Here is a 21,200-nt window from a genome sequence, read left to right as displayed (position 1 = left end):
AATTACCTGATGAAGCTTTGCTATTCGCCCAAATCACGCTCTCAGTGATGTAATCAAAATACGTCAAGTTTCCGTTGTATACGTTCAGTCTATACAATTCAAATTAGGCTGCATGTGTGAATCCATATATCGTTACCCCCGCTGCCTTATGGGTATCACATTAATGACCAAATAAATCCTATGTAGAAAATTGATTTTAAGAATGCATCAGTTTTTTCAAAGTGCACCAGTTGTTTAAAAAGTGCGTCAGTTACTTTCTCTTTCTCCTATGTAGAAATTGATTTTAAAAATGCATCAGTTTTTTCAAAGTGCACCAGTTGTTTTAAAAGTGAGTCAGTTCCTTTCTCTTTGCTCATAAAAAAAAACGTAGAGCCTCTGTTTCCCTAGTCCCTCATGGGAGTGGTGCGTGACCGACACAAAGAACGGCTGCGCGGGAGACTACTGTTTCCCAACCAGAGAACCGTTCTGAATGCGGGAAGCTTGAGTCTGCGCCCATTTTTTCAAAGTGCACCAGTTGTTTAAAAAGTGCGTCAGTTACTTTCTCTTTCTCCTATGTAGAAATTGATTTTAAAAATGCATCAGTTTTTTCAAAGTGCACCAGTTGTTTTAAAAGTGAGTCAGTTCCTTTCTCTTTTCTCATAAAAAAAAACGTAGAGCCTCTGTTTCCCTAGTCCCTCATGGGAGTGGTGCGTGACCGACACAAAGAACGGCTGCGCGGGAGACTACTGTTTCCCAACCAGAGAACCGTTCTGAATGCGGGAAGCTTGAGTCTGCGCCCATTTTTCACGGCTGCCTTCCGAATTCTTTTTATTGTCCAACCAAGGAAGATGGAAATTGTCTCTCGTTGGCACAACAGAGCGCTTTGCAACCCTGGGTCGCATTTATTTTCCAGTTTATTCATTATATTTATTACGCGATACGTTATTAGTCCTTTAAGGAAATAAAATAGAATAAAATAAAAGAAAAGAAAGAGTTCACCGGCCTAGAACTGTGTAGCCTGTGTAGGAACAAATAAACGGCCTGACACCCGGGACAATAACAAAAGTCGGGCTCCCTGTGAAATTACCCACAAATCCCCATTCCACAGCTTAGTGACCAGGTCGCCATCTTTTGAAGAAAGAAAAGGAAAGAAAATCCAAGCGCATTTTGAGAAGATTTCAAGCCTCAAATTGTGATATACTCAGGTTAGTATGCGAAAAAAAGTACTTCACTACCCGAGCCAGGGGAGGCTACTTTTTCTTTCAGGTGTTCCATCGATAGGGTCGCCGGTATTTTGGTTTCTGGATCGACGTCCAGCCGCCATTTTGGATTTTTGAGGGTGCAGATCGTTCGATTTCAAAGTCAGACTCCAGTTTTGTGCGCCATCTGTTTTTGATATTATCCGGTTCTTAAACGATCAATCCTCTGTCTAAAGATCCGCGGTTGTAGGCGTCCCGAATCTCTCGTACCGTTTCTCATCTTACTTGAATTGTTGACGTTTTCAGGTCGGTCGGAAGGCAGGTTTTTTGCCAGCTTCGCTCTTTTTGTGGAGCGTAGGCTTGCAGACATCGTGGTCCTACGAAGAACTTATGCAAGATGGATGGTGATATGAGGCAAGATAGACTTTATGCAATAAGAAGCCTGTTTAACATAGGTGTAATGCCACATAATGCTTATTTGACGACCTTCACACATCTGAGCTGAGCAATTTTCTTCAAAAACCGGCAAACACTCTTTCCCCATCCTTTTAGTATGATTCCTACATTTCTGTAGCTTCTTGATATTTAGACAGCATAGTCTTGGCTTACTTTTTCTCAGGGTTTAAATTAGGTACATAAGGTACTCATACCTAATATTGGACACTCCCTAAAGGTTTGCACTACAATTTATCGCAATATCATGAGCTGGAGAGCAATTTTAATGTGACATATTTATGATTTTTTCCAGTGGCTTATAATAGGTATGAGTACCTTATTTTTTAGCAATGAGAACAAAACTTAAGTAAAGCCACAGAAAATATAGTCATTGGATGTTTATTGAAACCTGTCAGTCATATTTCGGTGTTCAAAATCTCACTTGTTGTATTATCTGCACACCAAAATTTGAAAATTTATTTGATGTGATCAGCCCTAATATTGTGGTCACTGAGTGCAAATTGTGTTTGTTGCAAACTTTGAATTGGACGTCTGAACCTAGACCATGAAGTATTTACTGTTTCTTAACCCTTTCACGCCCAAGTTTTTTTGACTGACGCACACAAAATGACACCAGGTCTTCAGTTTTTATAGATTTTCTCTTTTTCCTTAGAATTTCATGGGCCGACATAGTAAGAACAAATATTGCCCACATAATTATTGATCGGAATAAAGTACTGGTTTTCCAAATATTGTATTGCAACAATTTTTATAAGCAGGCAAAGACAAACTTTTTTGAATTTAGCGCAATTTAACCGCGTGCTCGTCATTTGTTAGTTCCAGTTTATGCATGTTTTCAGATAAACTACATCAAATTAACTTCAAAGATTCAGAGTTAACTCTTTAGGGAAGCATATCCAAGCATTATACATAGCTATTTTTCAGGTTTAAGCAAGCTGGTTGTGATAGTCATGTCAGCATCGTTTCTACACAATACAGCATCAACATGGCGGCAATAAAGCAAGGCTTGCATGGTCATTTCATTTCTAAATTTTAGCGGCTTTATTTCATGGATTGAACAAAACTCAACTGTCCATTTTTGCTCATGATTGTCTAATTGATTGACAATTGGCCATAATTTGTGAATAAATCAAGTATAGCACAACAACACGAGGATTTGAGAACATCATCGAGCGGAACGAGTGGTGACTATTGAACAAATTCAAGATGGTATTGTGAAGAATTTTCTGCATTGTTGATCAGATGCAGCCAAAATAGGCTTGCAAGAAAGTATTATTTGCTGCTATTGGTTTTGCAATATCCAACTGGACGAGAAACACTTAAATATTTGCGAATTGTTGGCAATAGTCCGTGCCATGAGTACTTACAAAAATACCGAGATGGTGGCTGAATTTATTCACCGCTAGTTCGTGCATCGTTCGCTGTTGCTCTCAAACCACTCAGAATCTTTCTCTTCGTTTCCTTTTTGCCATTTAGAAGCGCCTCAAACAAGTTTGTTCGATTGACAAGAAATTAAATCACTTCAGAATGATGAAAATATAAAAAAAACAAAGTTCAAAGTCATTATTTGGATGATTCTTCGGTCCGATGAATGGAGTAGCTTCTTGTTCCTCAATGGCAGTACCAGTTCTGTACCAAAGTTGGTCTTTGGGTCGCAAAATACAGACATTTTTCTGCTAGAAATAGCCCACGGCCATCGTTGTTTACCGATTGTGAATCTGTCTCTCCCAGGCCTTAAAACTCTTTTAAATCGCTATCAAAATCACCCAAAATATCATGAGTCAAGTCCATGATCTAAAGGCAAGGTCCGTGGTCGTGGATGGATTTCGAACGCACAAAAAAGTTTTAACTTTGGATAAAAATTTCATGACGAACGGTTCGTTGTACTGACTTGAGCTGTAAGAGAGAAACGTGCAGAATTTCATGCTCTATTGATTCCACGTGTTAGGGGTCCATATAAGGCAGTCCTTTTGTCTTTTTGTCCAATGACAAAGAGGCATACAGCAAAATACGGAAAATTCCGTATCTGGGCGCGAAAGGGTTAAAAATTCTTTTTTCCTCTAAAGTCAAAACCTACAAACATAAAATGGAGGGGGATACTGTACTTTACCATGGTCCTCAATATTCAATACGAGTACCCAAAGAATGGTGTGTTTAGGTGTTGCATGAGTAATAAAAACTCTCTGTTAGTTTTTCACCATGACCATTTCAAACCAGTAAAGCTGCTATCAAGCAGACCCTACTCTTGATACTCTTGAAATCTGTGATTTTAGAGTTTATTTGTTTCTAAAAATGTTTGATGTTTTATGCAGCTTACTCTTGTCTTGTCTATATCTTTTCCTCTATTCAGCATTTCTCTTTTCTCCTCTCTGGGTCCAGATTATTCAATATTTAGCCATTTTCATACTGACACTCTCATCATTGATTGGATGCTTCAGGAATAGAGGCTACCTCCCAGACCAGAGCTTTGGTCGACCCGGCCGAGACAGCTTTGGAAGGGAGAATGAGATAGAGAGGGAGATCAGTCGTGAGCTGCACAGATTGCGTGAACTTGATTCCTGGTCATCAAGGCCTGATGATCCCTATACTGAAAGGGGAGAGATATACCGTGAACGAGAACTTGATAGGAGCTGGACCCGTGATATGGACCAGGACTATGATCTGAGATATAGGGACCATGTACAAGACTGGGACCAGGATAGGCTTCGAGCTCGGGGACCAATCCGTGAGCCCTATCAAGATTTTCCAGACCAAGGCGATTATAGGGGTCGGGACAGATCCAGAGGCTATGAGAGAAGCAGAGGCCAAAATTATAATCGCTACAGAGATGATGATCGCAGCAGGGATAGACATCTGGACCGTCCAAGAGGCCGATCAAGAGATGAAGTGCTTATCAAATAAGGCTATTTTATTAGTGTATTCAATTCAACCTTAGACAAAATTGAGCCTGGTACAGTTTTTGTATTGTTCTTGCCCTCAGGAAATAATTATAGTCGATAACCTCCCTCCCCTGTGCTTGTTAGTGTTATCACTAATTTACATCATTGTATCATAGTTAGTATATTTTATGTTCTGAGACAAAGACAAAGTTGATTTGAGCTACAGATGGTGCATTTAGTCTTCACACATTTGCGATTACCTTCAATGTCCTTTTTCTTGGCTTCCACTGACTTTTCTTTTGCAGTTTCAATCGTTGGCCCAAGGTTCCAGGGTGAATATCAAACTTACTAAAATGTATTGTGCTAATGCTAGCTTTCGCTATTTCAGGGTCGGCGAGATGAAAGAAGCAGGAGCAGGGAGCGGCGTACACGCTGGGACACTGATAGTGGTGACAGGCGACTGTCACCTGATAGAGATGACAGAGAGCACAGGCGACAAGGCCCCAGGGACCCTGGACCTCCCACCTCTGTCATCATGCTACATGGACTACGAGACGAGATCTCTGAAGATGATGTGAGATTTTACTTAAAGAAAGCCAATCATGCCGCGGCCATTTCACAATTCCTAATAGAGAGTCAACAAAGGCATCCATTTCCTTCAGCTTATTTAAGCAAGTAACTGAGATAATTAAGATAAAATACAATTTACTCTAGTATTTGAATTCAATTTTGAATGATAATTTTGAATTTTTTTTTTGTACAAATACACCATTGAATTTTCAAATATAAATAATAACAAAGATGTTATTGATTGACATTCTTTAAACTCCTTGTTATTTACGGTATTGATGATGATGGGGTAAGAAGAATGCATGTTTATATACATATTCTGATGCCAGACACTGAGGACTAAATTTAACAGTAAATTTGCCTACTCACAGGTCCTTCAGGAATTATATGCAGCAGAGGTGGCATTTAGAGATGTACGGATTGTCAGAAATAAAATAGGTACTCACATGAACTTACATTTAAAGTACTCATACAATTTCCTGTACATTGTTACAAAATGTTGCATATATTGAATAAAAAGTTTATGGTAGAATTTTGTTTATTTATTAAAGATGGGAATGTCTTGCACTATATTATTGACAAACTTTGTTAAAAAGTTCCTTGCTGATTTTGTCTCATAGGTTATACAAGAGGATTTGGCTTTGTGGAGTTTGACACCCCTGAAGCAGCTAAGGAATGGATGGATTATCTCAAAGTAAGCTTTGCTATTGTGATGTGCATTGTTCTAACTGGAATTATTTAAATGAAACATGGAGGTAAATAACTTTCCATGGAAATCACTTAGTGCACCTTGTGTACTTACGATTGAGATTCCTTTGATCTAATTGATTTACTTCTCTCTATTCCATGATAAAATAAGTCTGTACCCTAGTTTTTATCTTTTTTTGTCTTTTTTAGGGTGGTCCACTCAAAGTCTTAGGTTACAACATTGGTGTAGAATACAGTCGTCCCAAAGAAGGGCAGGAAAAAGACTGGAATTGTGTCAAGGTGCAGATTATTATAAGAATTGTTTTATAATTATTAGACTCACAGGTTGCATAACTTGTTTACGCATCAGTGTGGGGCCCTTTAACTTTGCTGAAACAGGTTTAATCTTTGGTCAAGACATGGGGTTATAGTACCTACTGTTTTTCAGCCCTGAATTTGAATTGTTGAAAATATGTGGGCTTAAAAGAAGGTTATGTTCCCTTAGCCTAAACATAGGTATTCTTATTATGTTTTAGTATTTTAAATGTAAAGCTTATGGTTGTTTCAGTACTATATAAATACTATTTTTTATTCTGATTGTTATTTTACTTAACTGACACATCTATGTTATATATTAGTATTTTAAATGTAAAGCACATGGCTGTTGAAGTGCTCTGTAAATACTATTTTTATTCTGATTGTTATTGTACTAAACTGATACATCTATGTAATACATATTATTTCAAATGTAAAGCACATGGCTGTTTATGTTCTCTATAAATACTATTTTTATTCTGATCGTTTTTGAACTAAACTGATACATCTATGTAATATATTTATCCGATTAAATGTGTGGACTTGTGGTTTCAGTGTGGAACACAGAACTTTTCATCAAGAAGAAGAAGAACATGTTTTTCTTGTGGAACACCTAAAGATGGTTAGTGAGCTTTTTTTATTATTTAAGACCTTTTTTAAACATCCAGAAATGACTAAGTATTTTTCTATTTAAGATTCTGGCAACAAAGAAGACAAAGAAAAGGAAAATTCCTCTTATTCAGCCCCACCATGCAAAGGTATAATAAATAAATTATGAATGATTACAGTTGTATATTGTACAATGCTAATTTTACTTTATTGATGTATCAACTTTTGTGTTTAAAGTACTGTCTTTTCTTTCTTATAGTTGTCATGTTTAAAGGGTTAGATGTTTTGACAAATGAGGATGCAGTAAGTTTTTATTCATAGACATTTAATTTGTTTTATTTGTTATAAAAATGAAATGTTTTAACTTTTGTGTTCTACAGATCCGAGCAGCTCTCTCCGCTATCACAGTACTCCCTATCTATGACATTAGATTAATTAAAGACAAGGTCACTGGTACATCTCGGGGGTTCTGCTTTGTAGAGCTGGCTACAATAGAGGTGAACATGCAGCATAAATATTTTAATAAACAATACCTAACCTATATCCCCTCTAAAAGCAGCCATCTGTTACATGATGCTGCAATAATAATATTTTTAGATACCAAATATCTTATTTTGTTAAGATTGTTTTTACTGGGTCTTTCTATAATGTTTGTTTGTTTGAAATCAACATGAAAGACTACCTCCTTATTCATCCCTAGGAAGCTACTCAATTACTGGAACTAATAGCTGCTATGAATCCGCCGTTCATGATTGATGGGAGAGTTATCACCACTCTGTATGCAAGGAAGAGTGAGCCCTCTCCCGTCCCTACCACCAAATCTACTAGGTATAGATTATTGAAGAAGACCTATATAAGCAAATACATCAATATGATGCACAGGTGTAACAACATTATAGACTTTCATACAGTATTATACAGTAGATGTACATACAATATCATTTCAAATGGGATTAGAATTGCCCTTGACTACTGTATGCCAAATTTTAATTTAGGTGTTTACCATTGCCTTTACCAGGCATTTTTTTTGTTTTCTTTTAATTGATTTTGTCAGATATCAAATCTGCAAAAGTATGTAGTGTTTACCCCATTGTCTGTGTCTAGTATTATTTGTTTTCTTTTATTGATCGTTTGATTCTTGGATATTGACTAGCAATGTCGCAGCAGCTGCTATTGAGCAGGCGCAGTGGTCCAGTATTCCTGGCCAACCTGTAGCAGCAGGCGTGGCAGCAAATGCAATAGCGCAGGCACAGGCTGCCAACACAGCTGGGATGACGACTGCAGCATATGCAGCACAACCCTACCCCATGCGCTACGACCAGCAGGTATTGGTATAGTTACAGTATTCATATTTAAGCTAGGAAGCCTGGTTCAGGAATACTTTATAGCCGGATTCGTTGTTGCGCGGTCTCCAAGAATTCAAGTCCATTTGGGAATCGCATGTAGTGAATCATACCGCCACGGCCAATCAGTTCCCTTACTGTGGGCAGTCAAATGGTTTATGACACGATAGTGAGAGCATGAAAGCCATTGATTGGTTTAGGCAGTTGATTGACTACACGTTCGGCTATAATTGTATTAAAAACGTGCTTCTTACTCAGAATTATACCATCAGATATTGTTATTGTAGCTTTGTGTTGTAATTCGGATTCTGAGCCCACCATTTCATGCATGCTCTTCCAGCCCCCAAAAATCCTGCATTGTGTGGTCAAAGAAAACAGTCCTGCTACTTTACATGCCAAAAAATACCCCGCACTCCAGTGACTGTAACCCCCCTGCCCCCCCAAAAAAGTTGGTTGAATCCAAATGAACTTTTTTATATAAAAAAAGAACAGTAAATTGGAAATAATTGAAAAAAAAGTTTTAATGATACTTTTTGCAATGAATATGTTTTTATCTAGGAAGTAACACAATATCCTTTTGTCCACAGCAAGCAGTGAGTTCTACACCCTCTGTCTAAACAGCTAATTCTAACAGCTTTCTTCTAGCTCCCACATCTACAGAGGAAATTAGAAGTATAATCTTAGGAATTAAATCAGGTAAAGCTTGTGGTTCTTCTAGCCTTCCAATTACAGTTCTTAAAATACTAAGCTCTATTATTTCAAGGCCTCTGGAGATATTATACAATCTGTCCTTTTCTTCTGGCATTGTACCTGATGCCTTCAAAATTGCACGTGTCATACCTATTTACAAATCAGGCTCTCATTTTGACACTTCTAATTTTAGACCAATATCATTATTATCTATTTTTAATCAGTTACTTGAAAGGTTAATGTATAACAGAGTCATAAAATTTCTAGACAAATACGATATTTTGTACAAAAATCAATTTGGCTTTCGAGCCAATCATTCTACAGAACATGCTCTTCTGCTTATTACCGATAAAATCCAAAGATCAATTGAGGGTGGTCAATACTCTTGTGGCATATTTCTTGATTTTAGCAAAGCTTTTGATACTGTTGATCATAAAATATTATTAGCAAAACTTTATTCATACGGCATCCGTGGCATAGCTTATGAATGGTTTGTTTCCTACTTATCAAACAGGCAACAGTTTGTTTCTATTGGTAATGTGTCATCTGCACCACTACCAATAACATGTGGAGTGCCTCAAGGTTCAGTACTTGGTCCCCTTCTCTTTCTTCTGTACATTAATGATTTTAATAACTGCTCCAACTTATTTGACTTTCATTTATTTGCTGATGATGCCAATTTATTTTGTGCCGATTCTTCATTGACATCCTTAGAGACCAAAGTAAACACAGATCTGTATAATATAAATCGTTGGCTTTGTGCAAATAAATTGGCTTTGAACATCAGTAAAACTAATTTTGTCATTTTTCGACCAGCACAAAAGAGGCTGGCTAGTTCTATTTCTTTATCAATCAATAATAATACCATTAAACAAAAAAATAATATCAAATATCTTGGTGTAGTTATTGACTCCTTTCTTAACTGGAAGGAGCACATTAACCAGTTAAGTAAGAAAATCTCCAGAGGGGTCGGAATAATAGCAAAGCTGCGTTACTATGTATCACCAACAATTCTCACTCAGCTATATTATTCTCTAATTTATCCATTTCTTACTTATGGTGCTATTATTTGGGGCAACACATATGAATCAACAATCAAGCCTCTTTTTATTTTACAGAAGAAAGCTGTTAGAATCATAACTTTCTCATCTTACATTGAACATACTTCTCCTATCTTTAGAAAACTAAATATCTTGAAATCTCCTGATCTAATCTATTACTTAAACACAATATTTATGTACAAATTTAATTTGAATCTACTTCCAACTCCTTTTGATTCTTTTTTTACTACGGTTGCTTCAAGGCACAAATATAATACAAGACTGGCTTCTAAATCATCGTACTGCCTCCCTTTACCTCGAACTAATTATGGAAAGTTTAATATTCGTTTTAAAGGTGCCTCAATTTGGAATAACATCAAAGAACCTACCAAAACCATGCGTTTGCCTAGCTTCAAGGCTGCAATAAAGACCTCAATCCTTGAAAATTATTAGCTTCTATCTAGTTTTTTTGTTTTATTGCATTTTATTTTGCTGCTGCTTTCATGTATTTTGTATTCGTGCCTTGTACGTCCTTGCTATACGCTCCATTTAATTGAACTATTTTGTGCTGCCTAGCCAGATTAGCTTTTTAGTTACTTCTAGGCAGCCAATACCCAAAATCTGTAATTATTATTTATTTTCTTACTGTAATTTCTGTGTGTGGTATAAATAAAGTTATATTGCCTTGTCTCTGAGGGGGTAGCGTCATCCACAAATGCGCAAACAGCCCAGTCTACAGCCCAGCTTGCCGCAGCAACAACAACACCATCAGTGGCTGCCGCAACGCCAGCAGTTACTGCTCCTGTTGTGTCAAGCTTTGTGTACGACCCTTCCTCTGGGTATTACTACGACTCCACGACTGGGTTTTACTATGATGCAAACACTCAGGTAAGAGCCAATAAAGCAATGGTTTATCTAATGATGATATAACATAAATATGACACTGTCAGTATACAGTATGTTTAATGCACATTGTCATCTCAGTCTCCCTGTGTTACTTTGTTGAACAGTACAATATGTTGAGAAAATTCATTTAAATCATTGATTACATAAAGTAGTTTATTTAGAGGGATTCTACCATTATGGCCTACCTTTGTAGTAGATAAAGGATAAATATATTATTACAACTTATCATTAACTAGTAGCTGAAATAGTGGTTTACTGTTTGATATCATGAACTGTGTAAGAGTTTGATCAGCCAGCTCTGTGTCTTTGTATCTTCATTGCCATTTTTTTCAAATGTCTAAAATGTTTTCCCTGTTAGTATTATTATAACCCGGCCACAGCACAGTACTTCTACTGGGATGACACCACCCAGCAGTATATTCCAGTTGCAGCTAATGGGTGAGTGTTTTAATGTATCGTTGTCATCATCATAATCAGTGACATCATAATCATCGCACAGAGGATAGATATGAAAATATTGTGTGCTGTTAGACCCACTTAGGAGTTGGTGCTTTACTGATCAAGGAAGGCATTCAATGTTTCATATTTTGGCACAGGGCGGCTGCCGCTGCCCCTGAAGCGAGTGTGACTCCTGGTGCTGATACCAACACTGTGGACTCAAGTGCAAATGCAGCAAAAGGTAAGATCACTTGAGCAGTACAGGTTTAATCTCAAAGTCAAATTGAACTAAAATATTTTTTACAGAAAAACAGAAGAAAGCCAAGTCTCTTCAAGCCAAGAAGGTAATTTGCCTGAGAAGTAATTTGTCTTTAAAGAATTTTATAACTGACTGTGACACATGTTTTAGATTGCCAAAGACATGGAGAGATGGGCCAAAAATGTGAATGCCACAAAGACACAGTCTGCACCGGCCGCTGAGGAGAAAAAACCTTCTCTTGAAGACACTGAATTTAAAAAGGTTTTCAAAGACATCTTGTTGATCAAAACTTCTTTTCTAAACCTTCTAGGGAAAGCAAAGATTGATGCATAATTTCAACCTCTTTCTTAAAAAGCACGTCAGACAATACTGGGAGAAAATCTTTGAGAAGGAACCCTGAAAATAACACCTAAAAATAAAACTTATGCTTCATTAACCATTTAGCTATTGTAATTAATTCTTTAGATGTTATATTCACTTCTAACCTGATAAAGTTACTTAAAGTAAGGGTATATTATGCCTAGTTAAAATGACCATTAGAATGTATACTGTAGTAGAGATGGTCTGACATATAATGTATTCGCAGCCGATGGCCCCGCCTCCCAAGTTTGCCTCGTTGTCCTCCCTGTCAATCGCCAAGAACTTAGCATCAATGCAGCAGCTTCCAAAGAGAGTCACAGCAAGTCCTTTAGCAGCCATGGCCACAGAAGAGGAACCAGGTAAGAGACAGCAAGTCCTTTAGCAGCCATGGCCACAGAAGAGGAACCAGGTAAGACAAAGCAAGTCCTATAGCAGCCATGGCCACAGAAGAGGAACCAGGTAAGAGACAGCAAGTCCTTTAGCAGCCATGGCCACAGAAGAGGAACCAGGTAAGACAAAGCAAGTCCTATAGCAGCCATGGCCACAGAAGAGGAACCAGGTAAGACAAAGCAAGTCCTATAGCAGCCATGGCAAAGGAGGAGGAACCAGGTAAGACAAAGCAAGTCCTTTAGCAGCCATGGCCACAGAAGAGGAACCAGGTAAGACAAAGCAAGTCCTATAGCAGCCATGGCAAAGGAGGAGGAACCAGGTAAGAGACAGCAAGTCCTTTAGCAGCCATGACCACAGAAGAGGAACCAGGTAAGACAAAGCAAGTCCTATAGCAGCCATGGCCACAGAAGAGGAACCAGGTAAGACAAAGCAAGTCCTATAGCAGCCATGGCAAAGGAGGAGGAACCAGGTAAGAGACAGCAAGTCCTTTAGCAGCCATGGCCACAGAAGAGGAACCAGGTAAGACAAAGCAAGTCCTATAGCAGCAATGGCAAAGGAGGAGGAACCAGGTAAGAGACAGCAAGTCCTTTAGCAGCCATGGCCACAGAAGAGGAACCAGGTAAGAGACGGCAAGTCCTATAGCAGCCATGGCAAAGGAGGAGGAACCAGGTAAAAGACAGCAAGTCCTATAGCAGCCATGACAAAGGAGGAGGAACCAGGTAAGAGACAGCAAGTCCTATAGCAGCCATGGCCAAGGAAGAGGAACCAGGTAAGAGATGGCAAGTCCTTTAGCAGCCATGGCCACAGAAGAGGAACCAGGTAAGAGACGGCAAGTCCTTTAGCAGCCATGGCCACAGAAGAGGAACCAGGTAAGAAAAAGCAAGTCCTATAGCAGCCATGGCAAAGGAGGAGGAACCAGGTAAGAGACAGCAAATCCTTTAGCAGCCATGGCCACAGAAGAGGAACCAGGTAAGACAAAGCAAGTCCTATAGCAGCCATGGCAAAGGAGGAGGAACCAGGTAAGAGACAGCAAGTCCTATAGCAGCCATGGCCAAGGAAGAGGAACCAGGTAAGAGACAGCAAGTCCTATAGCAGCCATGACAAAGGAGGAGGAACCAGGTAAGAGACAGCAAGTCCTATAGCAACCATGGCCAAGGAAGAGGAACCAGGTAAGAGACAGCAAGTCCTATAGCAGCCATGGCCAAGGAAGAGGAACCAGGTAAGAGACAGCAAGTCCTTTAGCAGCCATGGCCACAGAAGAGGAACCAGGTAAGACAAAGCAAGTCCTATAGCAGCCATGGCAAAGGAGGAGGAACCAGGTAAAAGACAGCAAGTCCTATAGCAGCCATGACAAAGGAGGAGGAACCAGGTAAGAGACAGCAAGTCCTATAGCAGCCATGGCCAAGGAAGAGGAACCAGGTAAGAGATGGCAAGTCCTTTAGCAGCCATGGCCACAGAAGAGGAACCAGGTAAGAGACGGCAAGTCCTTTAGCAGCCATGGCCACAGAAGAGGAACCAGGTAAGAAAAAGCAAGTCCTATAGCAGCCATGGCAAAGGAGGAGGAACCAGGTAAGAGACAGCAAATCCTTTAGCAGCCATGGCCACAGAAGAGGAACCAGGTAAGACAAAGCAAGTCCTATAGCAGCCATGGCAAAGGAGGAGGAACCAGGTAAGAGACAGCAAGTCCTATAGCAGCCATGGCCAAGGAAGAGGAACCAGGTAAGAGACAGCAAGTCCTATAGCAGCCATGACAAAGGAGGAGGAACCAGGTAAGAGACAGCAAGTCCTATAGCAACCATGGCCAAGGAAGAGGAACCAGGTAAGAGACAGCAAGTCCTATAGCAGCCATGGCCAAGGAAGAGGAACCAGGTAAGAGACAGCAAGTCCTTTAGCAGCCATGGCCACAGAAGAGGAACCAGGTAAGACAAAGCAAGTCCTATAGCAGCCATGGCAATGGAAGAGGAACCAGGTAAGAGACAGCAAGTCCTATAGCAGCCATGGCAATGGAAGAGGAACCAGGTAAGAGACAGCAAGTCCTATAGCAACCATGGCCAAGGAAGAGGAACCAGGTAAGAGACAGCAAGTCCTATAGCAGCCATGGCAAAGAAGAGGAACCAGGTAAGACAAAGCAAGTCCTATAGCAGCCATGGCAATGGAAGAGGAACCAGGTAAGAGACAGCAAGTCCTATAGCAACCATGGCCAAGGAAGAGGAACCAGGTAAGAGACAGCAAGTCCTATAGCAGCCATGGCAAAGAAGGAGGAACCAGGTAAGAGACAGCAAGTCCTATAGCAGCCATGGCCAAGGAAGAGGAACCAGGTAAGAGACGGCAAGTCCTATAGCAGCCATGGCAAAGGAGGAGGAACCAGGTAAGAGACAACAAGTCCTATAGCAGCCATGGCAAAGGAGGAGGAACCAGGTTAATATTAATGATTAAACACATCATATCCTTTAGCAGCAATTGTCAAGTTAGACAAGACAGGTTGATCTAAAAAGCATTTGCACTGTGTGGTCACTTGCTGTTCGCAGCTCCCTTCACGGTACAGCAATAGATACTGGTGATAAATGATAAATATACTTTCACATAGGTTCATAGATATTTATTCTAACAACATGGAAAATTTAATCAAGCAGAGCTGCCTGAGGGAGTCCTACTGACTTACCACTCCTCTCTTTCAAAGCCCCCTCCCCCTTGGGAACTCTGGCCCAGTATGGTGATGATGATGACTCCGACACGGAGGAAGACCCTAGCGCACAGTTTACTGACCTTAAACTGATGGCGTGCCTTCTATGCAAGCGGCAACTACCGAGTCGAGAAGCTCTGGACAAACACATGCAGTTCTCTGACCTTCACAAGGTACTTGCCATATCATCTGTCTGGAATATTTCCTGCCCTTAAAACTAAATAAACAGCTTCTAAATTACTTGTCTAATTATTTATTAACAGTATGTCTAATTACTCTTTTAATTTACTCCATTTGTATTATTTTGACTTGCAGCAAAACTTAGAGATTCATAAAAAGATGAGTATGACAGAGGAACAGCGAGAAGAATATGAGAGAAAGGAGAGAGAGGCTAAATACAGGGATAGGGCAAAGGAACGCCGCGAGAAATATGGCCAGCCTGACTCAAGTAGCAACTATGCTCCACCAAACAGGAAGCGGAAAGCAGGTTTTACTCCAACCTCGTAAGTATTGTGTCACCCTGTATTTGACTACCACTAATGCTTGTTTTAGCGCCCAGCTTCCAATAGGCACCCTTCTTCTAATGATAGCATCTCCAAAGGAGCAAAGTATTACATTAGCCCCCTTAAATAAGCACCCAGCCTCAAATAAGCTCCCATTACACTCAAAAAAGCAAATAGTGCCAATGGCGCTAAAACAAGCATTTATGTCTTCTGATGTTTTTCTCAAGTGCTGACTTGATCAAATTCTTGTGTAAAGCTTTTGCAAATTCCCCAATTGCTCATAATATTTCTTTGATACTTGTATACTCATCAAGGGCTATTACCCTTTGTAAAACTGTATTCATATACATGTATTAATTGCTTTAATCAGTTAGTATTAATTATAATTATTATATTTATTGGCTCTTTTTCCATTTAAAGGCCTTATGAGCAGCCAACCAAGGCTAAAATTCCAGAAAACAACATTGGCAACCAGATGCTGAAGGTACCAGCCGCTTATCATTGACACCATGTAAAATTATAGAATTAATTTACCTATTCCTCTTCCTCGCCACCTATCATTTACACCATGTAACCTTATTGAATTAATTTACCTATTCCTCTTCCTCACCACCTATCATTGACACCATGTAAACTTATTGAATTAATTTACCTAATTCTTTTCCTCTCCACCTATCATTGACACCATGTAAACTTATTGAATTAATTTACCTATTCCTCTTCCTCGCCACCTATCATTGACACCATGTAAACTTATTGAATTAATTTACCTATTCCTCTTCCTCGCCACCTATCATTGACACCATACAGGCAATGGGCTGGTCTGAGGGGCGTGGCCTAGGCAAAGAGGGACAAGGCATTGTAAACCCGATCCAGGTATAATGCAATAATATTCTCTAACTTATACATGCGTGTGTTTATTATATATGTGTGTTAACTTTATATTCATGAATAAACATGTCTTTATTATAAACAAAAAAGGTATAACAAATATTGCTGTCAAAGTAGGTGAGAAATGAAGAGATCAATTTGATGCTCAAATTTTGCAGCTAAGCAGAGTTTTCTTTATATATGATTATTTTTATGTATGCACTAAATCCATTGAAAAACAATTATAAAGCTTATTTTTTTACTAAAATTTGAACTGAACCAGTAAACACTGAAAAGCTGAAGCATGAACTATTTGTTTTGTGTTATAAACATTTTCCTTCTAAAGTAGTAATCTGTGGTTAATCGTTTCAGGCAACAATGCGTAGCCAGAATGCTGGCCTAGGGTCTAGAGGCAGTTCTTATGGTAGCGTGACAGGTGGAGAGTCAGACCGCGAACGCCAGCGCAAACTGGTAAGTCATTTGACCTTAACTATTCAATCTAACCAAGACTAGTCATAGGGTATAGTACAGGGGCCGGTTGCACAAAGCATGGATAAGTTATCCGCCGGATAGGCGCTAACCGCAGGATAAAATCCCTATCCAGCGAATAGTTATACGGCGGATAAAATAGCGTTGCACAAAGCGTGGATAGAACGCTGGATAACTATCCGCTGAATAGCCATCATTTGCCACTAAATGGCTTCCCGTTTCCATGGTGAATATGCAAAGCGCGCGCTGTTTTTCCTTCAAACAAATTGGCGATCGTTGAAAAAGCTACTGAAAGTACCAGAAAACAAACAGTTTATCGAGGCAAAGTGCATGTAAATCATGGAATGATCACAGGGGATAGTGTTTAGCTTCTTCCTGTCTTTGGGAGTCACATTTCTTGACAGAACGGACAATATAGTTTGATTCTAATCCTGCCAAAGCTGCATGTAAGTTCATAGTTCATTGTGAATTTACCAACAGTAAAAGTCGTCGTTTGCATGTGTATCAATTTTCACTGCGTCTAAAGTTAATCTAAATTCTGAAGAAAAATTTTTATCCGACCTCTATCATCCAGATAACTTTTACTGCTGGATAACTTTTATTCGGGCTTTGTGCAACCGAATCACGCCACTCGGATAACTTTTATCCGCTGGATAAGGATTTAACCGGTGGATAAGACTTATCCAGGCTTTGTGCAACCGGCCCCAGGCAATTTGACTCAGACTAGTCATAGGGTATAGTCCAGGCAATTTGACTCAGACTAGTCATAGGGTATAGTCCAGACAATTTGACTCAGACTAGTCATAGGGTATAGTCCAGACAATTTGACTCAGACTAGTCATAGGGTATAGTCCAGGCAATTTGACTCAGACTAGTCATAGGGTATAGTCCAGGCAATTTGACTCAGACTAGTCATAGGCCCCCATGGTTAGTACTTCATATAGGGTTAGGGTAAGGCATATAGTATGATGCCCTGGAATACACAACCCGAGTATTAAGTGTGCACAATTTACTGGCTCTCTTGTACATAGAAAATAAACAATGTTCTATTTTTTGCAGGCGTACTCAAGATTTCATGATGCCTAGCATTTTCAAGATGACATGACGTGCTAAGCACTCTCTTGGATTAAGTTCAAGGACAATTCTGTTCTTCTGCTTAAAAAGCAATTCAAGTGGGACATAGTGTCCCTGATCATGCACTGTATGTTGACACGTTGGAACGTCTCACCTATCAGTTGTTCATAGCCGCTTATCCAGGAAACAAAGCACTGTATAATAAATAAAGAAATAAACGAGCTTTTGTTTTTATAAACTGTTCTGTTGTTTAAGGGAAATCACCAAGCAGTACATGACCATAAGTATCACGGGGCAACTGCCCTCTTAGAAGAGCAGGGATTTTACAAAAGACTCATGATAAAATAGCATAATATAATATATTTTCTGTGCAGACGGGCATGTATGTACACAGATTTGTTTCCATGTACATGCCTTTTGTACACTGATTTTTTTTCAGTGTACACGCCTTATGTACACGGAATCTTTTCCTTGTACACGCCTTTTGTACACCATACATGCCTTCCGTACACAAATTATTCCCCGTGTACACGATTTTTTTTTCGTGTGTAACACTGTAAAGAGCATAGAATCGAGGCTCTTCTATTTGATTCATTTAGTGATTCTATTCGTCGATCTTGTTTATATAAAATTACGTCATAAGCTAGCCCACGTGGGTACGTACAAAAATGTTAGCGCACGTCGTTTTTTATTATAAACTAGTATTTTGGAGTAAAATAATACACCAAAAACTGGAAATCGACTCTGCCAAATTTTCGTCTTTAATAAGACTTCTTCAGTGTGCCCTGAAGAAGTCTTATTAAAGACGAAAATTTGGCAGAGTCGATTTCCAGTTTTTGGTGTATTGTATTCATTGTTCTGGTACGAGATCGCGACAGTTTGGGCTTTTTTATTCTACTAGTATTTTGGAGCATACTTTTGGCCATTTAAAGTGCAAGCGGGAACTGATGTGTAAGTACAGTAATTATGTCCAGGCCCGTAGCCAGGATTTTGAGCGGGGTGGTTCGTTTTTCCATTTCAGCGGACCAAATTTCCGGTATACCCCTCCCCCAGCCTTATTACATTAGGCAATCAATACTTCAAATAAATTCAATCTTGTATTTAAAATGTATTTTAAAGCACCCTATTAATAGGGTCCTTTTTAACATATAGCGATAATAATCAAGATGATTATTTAAAAAAAAAATAGATTTTTATAGTCATTTTAAAGACATATTTATGTGCACGGTAATCCAGCCAAATGTTATATATTTTTTGTTTGCTCTGAGCGGACCTTCAAGCCGAGTTGGGGGGGGGGGGAGTTGGCAACCCCCCCCCCCTGGCTACGCGCCTGATGTCTACGCCTTGTTTATGAGTACTAGCATTAGGCATATAGTTTTAGGTACTTTCATTTTAGTATGCTCCTTAGCCTAGCATGTGGCAACGCCTTAAATTGCTTTGACTACTTTAGCGTCTTATCTACTGTAGCCTAGTCCCTATATATCTCAATTATTGCTACAATATTGGTCATAGAAATGTTTTGGCTATTTTACAGTTGCCCCATACCTCGTTAGCTTATTTTCATGTCGCTTGTAGTGGCACACACGCAAGCACAACCAAAATTATGTCATGTAGTATTAGCTCTTTAGATAATAATTTCTGCCATGATTTTATTGCTGTACTATTACAATTGTTGCCGGTGTAGTGTTTTCAACCAACTCAACTTAACTTAGGAGCTTTGTTTCTAGAGTTTGTTATACCGCAACTATGATTGGAATGTACGCTATTTATCTTGACGTGATTCTGATATCTTGTAATGCTATCATTTAGTAATTAGTTCATTTATTGCATTGTATTCCAGTTTACATTTCATTATCGTCAATTAAATCACCGTCATTCACAGCCGATACACCGTGGTCCCTAACTTTAATCGATTAGTAAAGCATTTACCACCCACTACGTTCATCGCGAGAAGTTGTTTAGCAAGTTTGTCCCGCTCTTCAACATTCGCCGTGAGCCAGGCGCCACACACACCCCTTGTACATAAAATTTTTCCCCAAGGGTGTCCGTTTTATGTGGTTCCACTGTATATTTGTAATGTGGTGGTCCTAAGGGTGTCCGTTGTATGGAGGTTCTTTTGATTGTTTATTATGTAGTGTTTCTATGGTTGTCCGTTATATGAAGGTTCAACTGTATGTTTGTTATGTGGTGGTCCCAAAGGTGTCCGTTGTATGGAGGTTCTACTGTATGTTTGTTTTGTAATGGTCCTCAGGGTGTCCGTTGTAGTGAGGCTCTACTGTATATTTGTTATGTAGTGTTCCTATGGGTGTCCGTTTTTGAAGGTTCCACTGTATATTTGTTATTCAGTGTTCCTATGGGTGTCCGTTATATGAAGGTTCCACTGTATGTTTGTTATTTGGTGGACCTAAGGGTGTCCGTTATATGAAGGTTCTACTGTATGTTTGTTATGTGGTGGTCCTAAGGGTGTCCGTTATATGGAGGTTCTACTGATTGTTTGTTATTTAGTGTTTCTATGGTTGTCCGTTGTATGGAGGTTCTACTGTATATTTGTTATGTGGTGGTCCTAAGGGTGTCCGTATTATGGAGGTTCTACGGTATATTTGTTATGTGGTGGTCCTAAGGGTGTCCGTTATATGGAGGCTCTAACTGTATATTTGTTATGTGGTGGTCCTTAGGTTGTCCGATGTATGGAGGTTCAACTGTATGTTTGTTATGTGGTGGTCCTTAGGTTGTCCGATGTATAGAGGTTCTACTGTTTGTTTGTTATATGGTGGTCCTTAGGGTGTCCGTTAAATGGAGGCTCTAACTGTATATTTGTTATGTGGTGGTCATTGCGATTCTGATGCATTAGCCAAACGTGCATCGCTAAAAGAGTTTTTTTTTTATTGTCGGGTCATTTACGGTTTACGCGTCGGAAGTGCCTGTCTGCTACCATGAACGCCCCAGAAAAATACCAAGCGTGAAAATGCTTTGATTTTACATCAGTATTTGAGGAATTGGTAAATAGGAAACATACACTCGTGGCCATGGGCTTGTTTAAACAATTTTTCCCTGCACAAGCCGTTTAAGGTGGCGCGCCGAGGTTGTTTTGGCTAAACAGCTGTTACTAAGTTCCCTATATTAGACTCATTTTCGGCTCGATTTAAATGTTCAGATTTTATTAATACATCTATGCTTTGTCAGATCCCGCAAGATTCACACTTGTTTGGAATCAAATTATTTTTTTTCATGCAAGGTAAATGGAAGCAATATTTTTATATTAAAATAAAAATATCGAAATCTGCGCGACGAATTTTTTCTAAATTCACAGTAACACCTAACAATACTCCAGCTTGAAGCACACGAATTTTTGGCTTAAAACTGACCTGTCAAACGATTGTCAGCGATTGATGAATCTTTATTTTACGCCAAAATTGTCCTCGCAATCTTTGAAAAATAAATGCACTCTTGCCTACAAAGAT

General features: G+C 39.2%; 1 protein-coding gene across 5 annotated transcripts; it reads left to right on the top strand.

Annotated features, from left to right (window-relative positions):
* The first annotated feature begins 1,056 nt into the window (after positions 1 to 1,056).
* LOC5520416 (RNA-binding protein 5) lies at positions 1,057 to 17,973 on the top strand. Of its 5 annotated transcripts, XM_048721270.1 has the most exons (26): positions 1,057 to 1,184; positions 1,485 to 1,592; positions 4,073 to 4,520; positions 4,902 to 5,087; positions 5,455 to 5,521; positions 5,704 to 5,777; positions 5,981 to 6,070; positions 6,641 to 6,707; positions 6,781 to 6,843; positions 6,954 to 6,997; positions 7,075 to 7,191; positions 7,395 to 7,522; positions 7,848 to 8,019; positions 8,625 to 8,647; positions 10,454 to 10,655; positions 11,032 to 11,111; positions 11,270 to 11,352; positions 11,418 to 11,455; positions 11,521 to 11,631; positions 11,957 to 12,089; positions 14,801 to 14,976; positions 15,119 to 15,306; positions 15,727 to 15,790; positions 16,117 to 16,182; positions 16,549 to 16,647; positions 17,725 to 17,973. In XM_048721270.1, the coding sequence occupies exons 2-26, from the start codon at positions 1,576 to 1,578 to the stop codon at positions 17,749 to 17,751; spliced, it is 2,763 nt and encodes a 920-aa protein (XP_048577227.1). In that variant the 5' UTR covers positions 1,057 to 1,184; positions 1,485 to 1,575; the 3' UTR covers positions 17,752 to 17,973. The 5 variants fall into 5 exon arrangements, with proteins under 5 accessions (XP_048577227.1, XP_048577244.1, XP_048577237.1 ...); XM_048721280.1 differs by lacking the exon at positions 1,485 to 1,592 and having other exon boundaries at positions 1,089 to 1,184; XM_048721268.1 differs by having other exon boundaries at positions 1,124 to 1,184; positions 1,485 to 4,520.
* Positions 17,974 to 21,200: the final 3,227 nt, after the last annotated feature.

Source organism: Nematostella vectensis, chromosome 1 (assembly GCF_932526225.1).
Source record: "Nematostella vectensis chromosome 1, jaNemVect1.1, whole genome shotgun sequence".
NCBI classification, from domain to species: domain Eukaryota; kingdom Metazoa; phylum Cnidaria; class Anthozoa; order Actiniaria; family Edwardsiidae; genus Nematostella; species Nematostella vectensis.
Note: the sequence above shows the minus strand (reverse complement) of the source record. Positions and strands in the feature narration are given on the sequence as shown.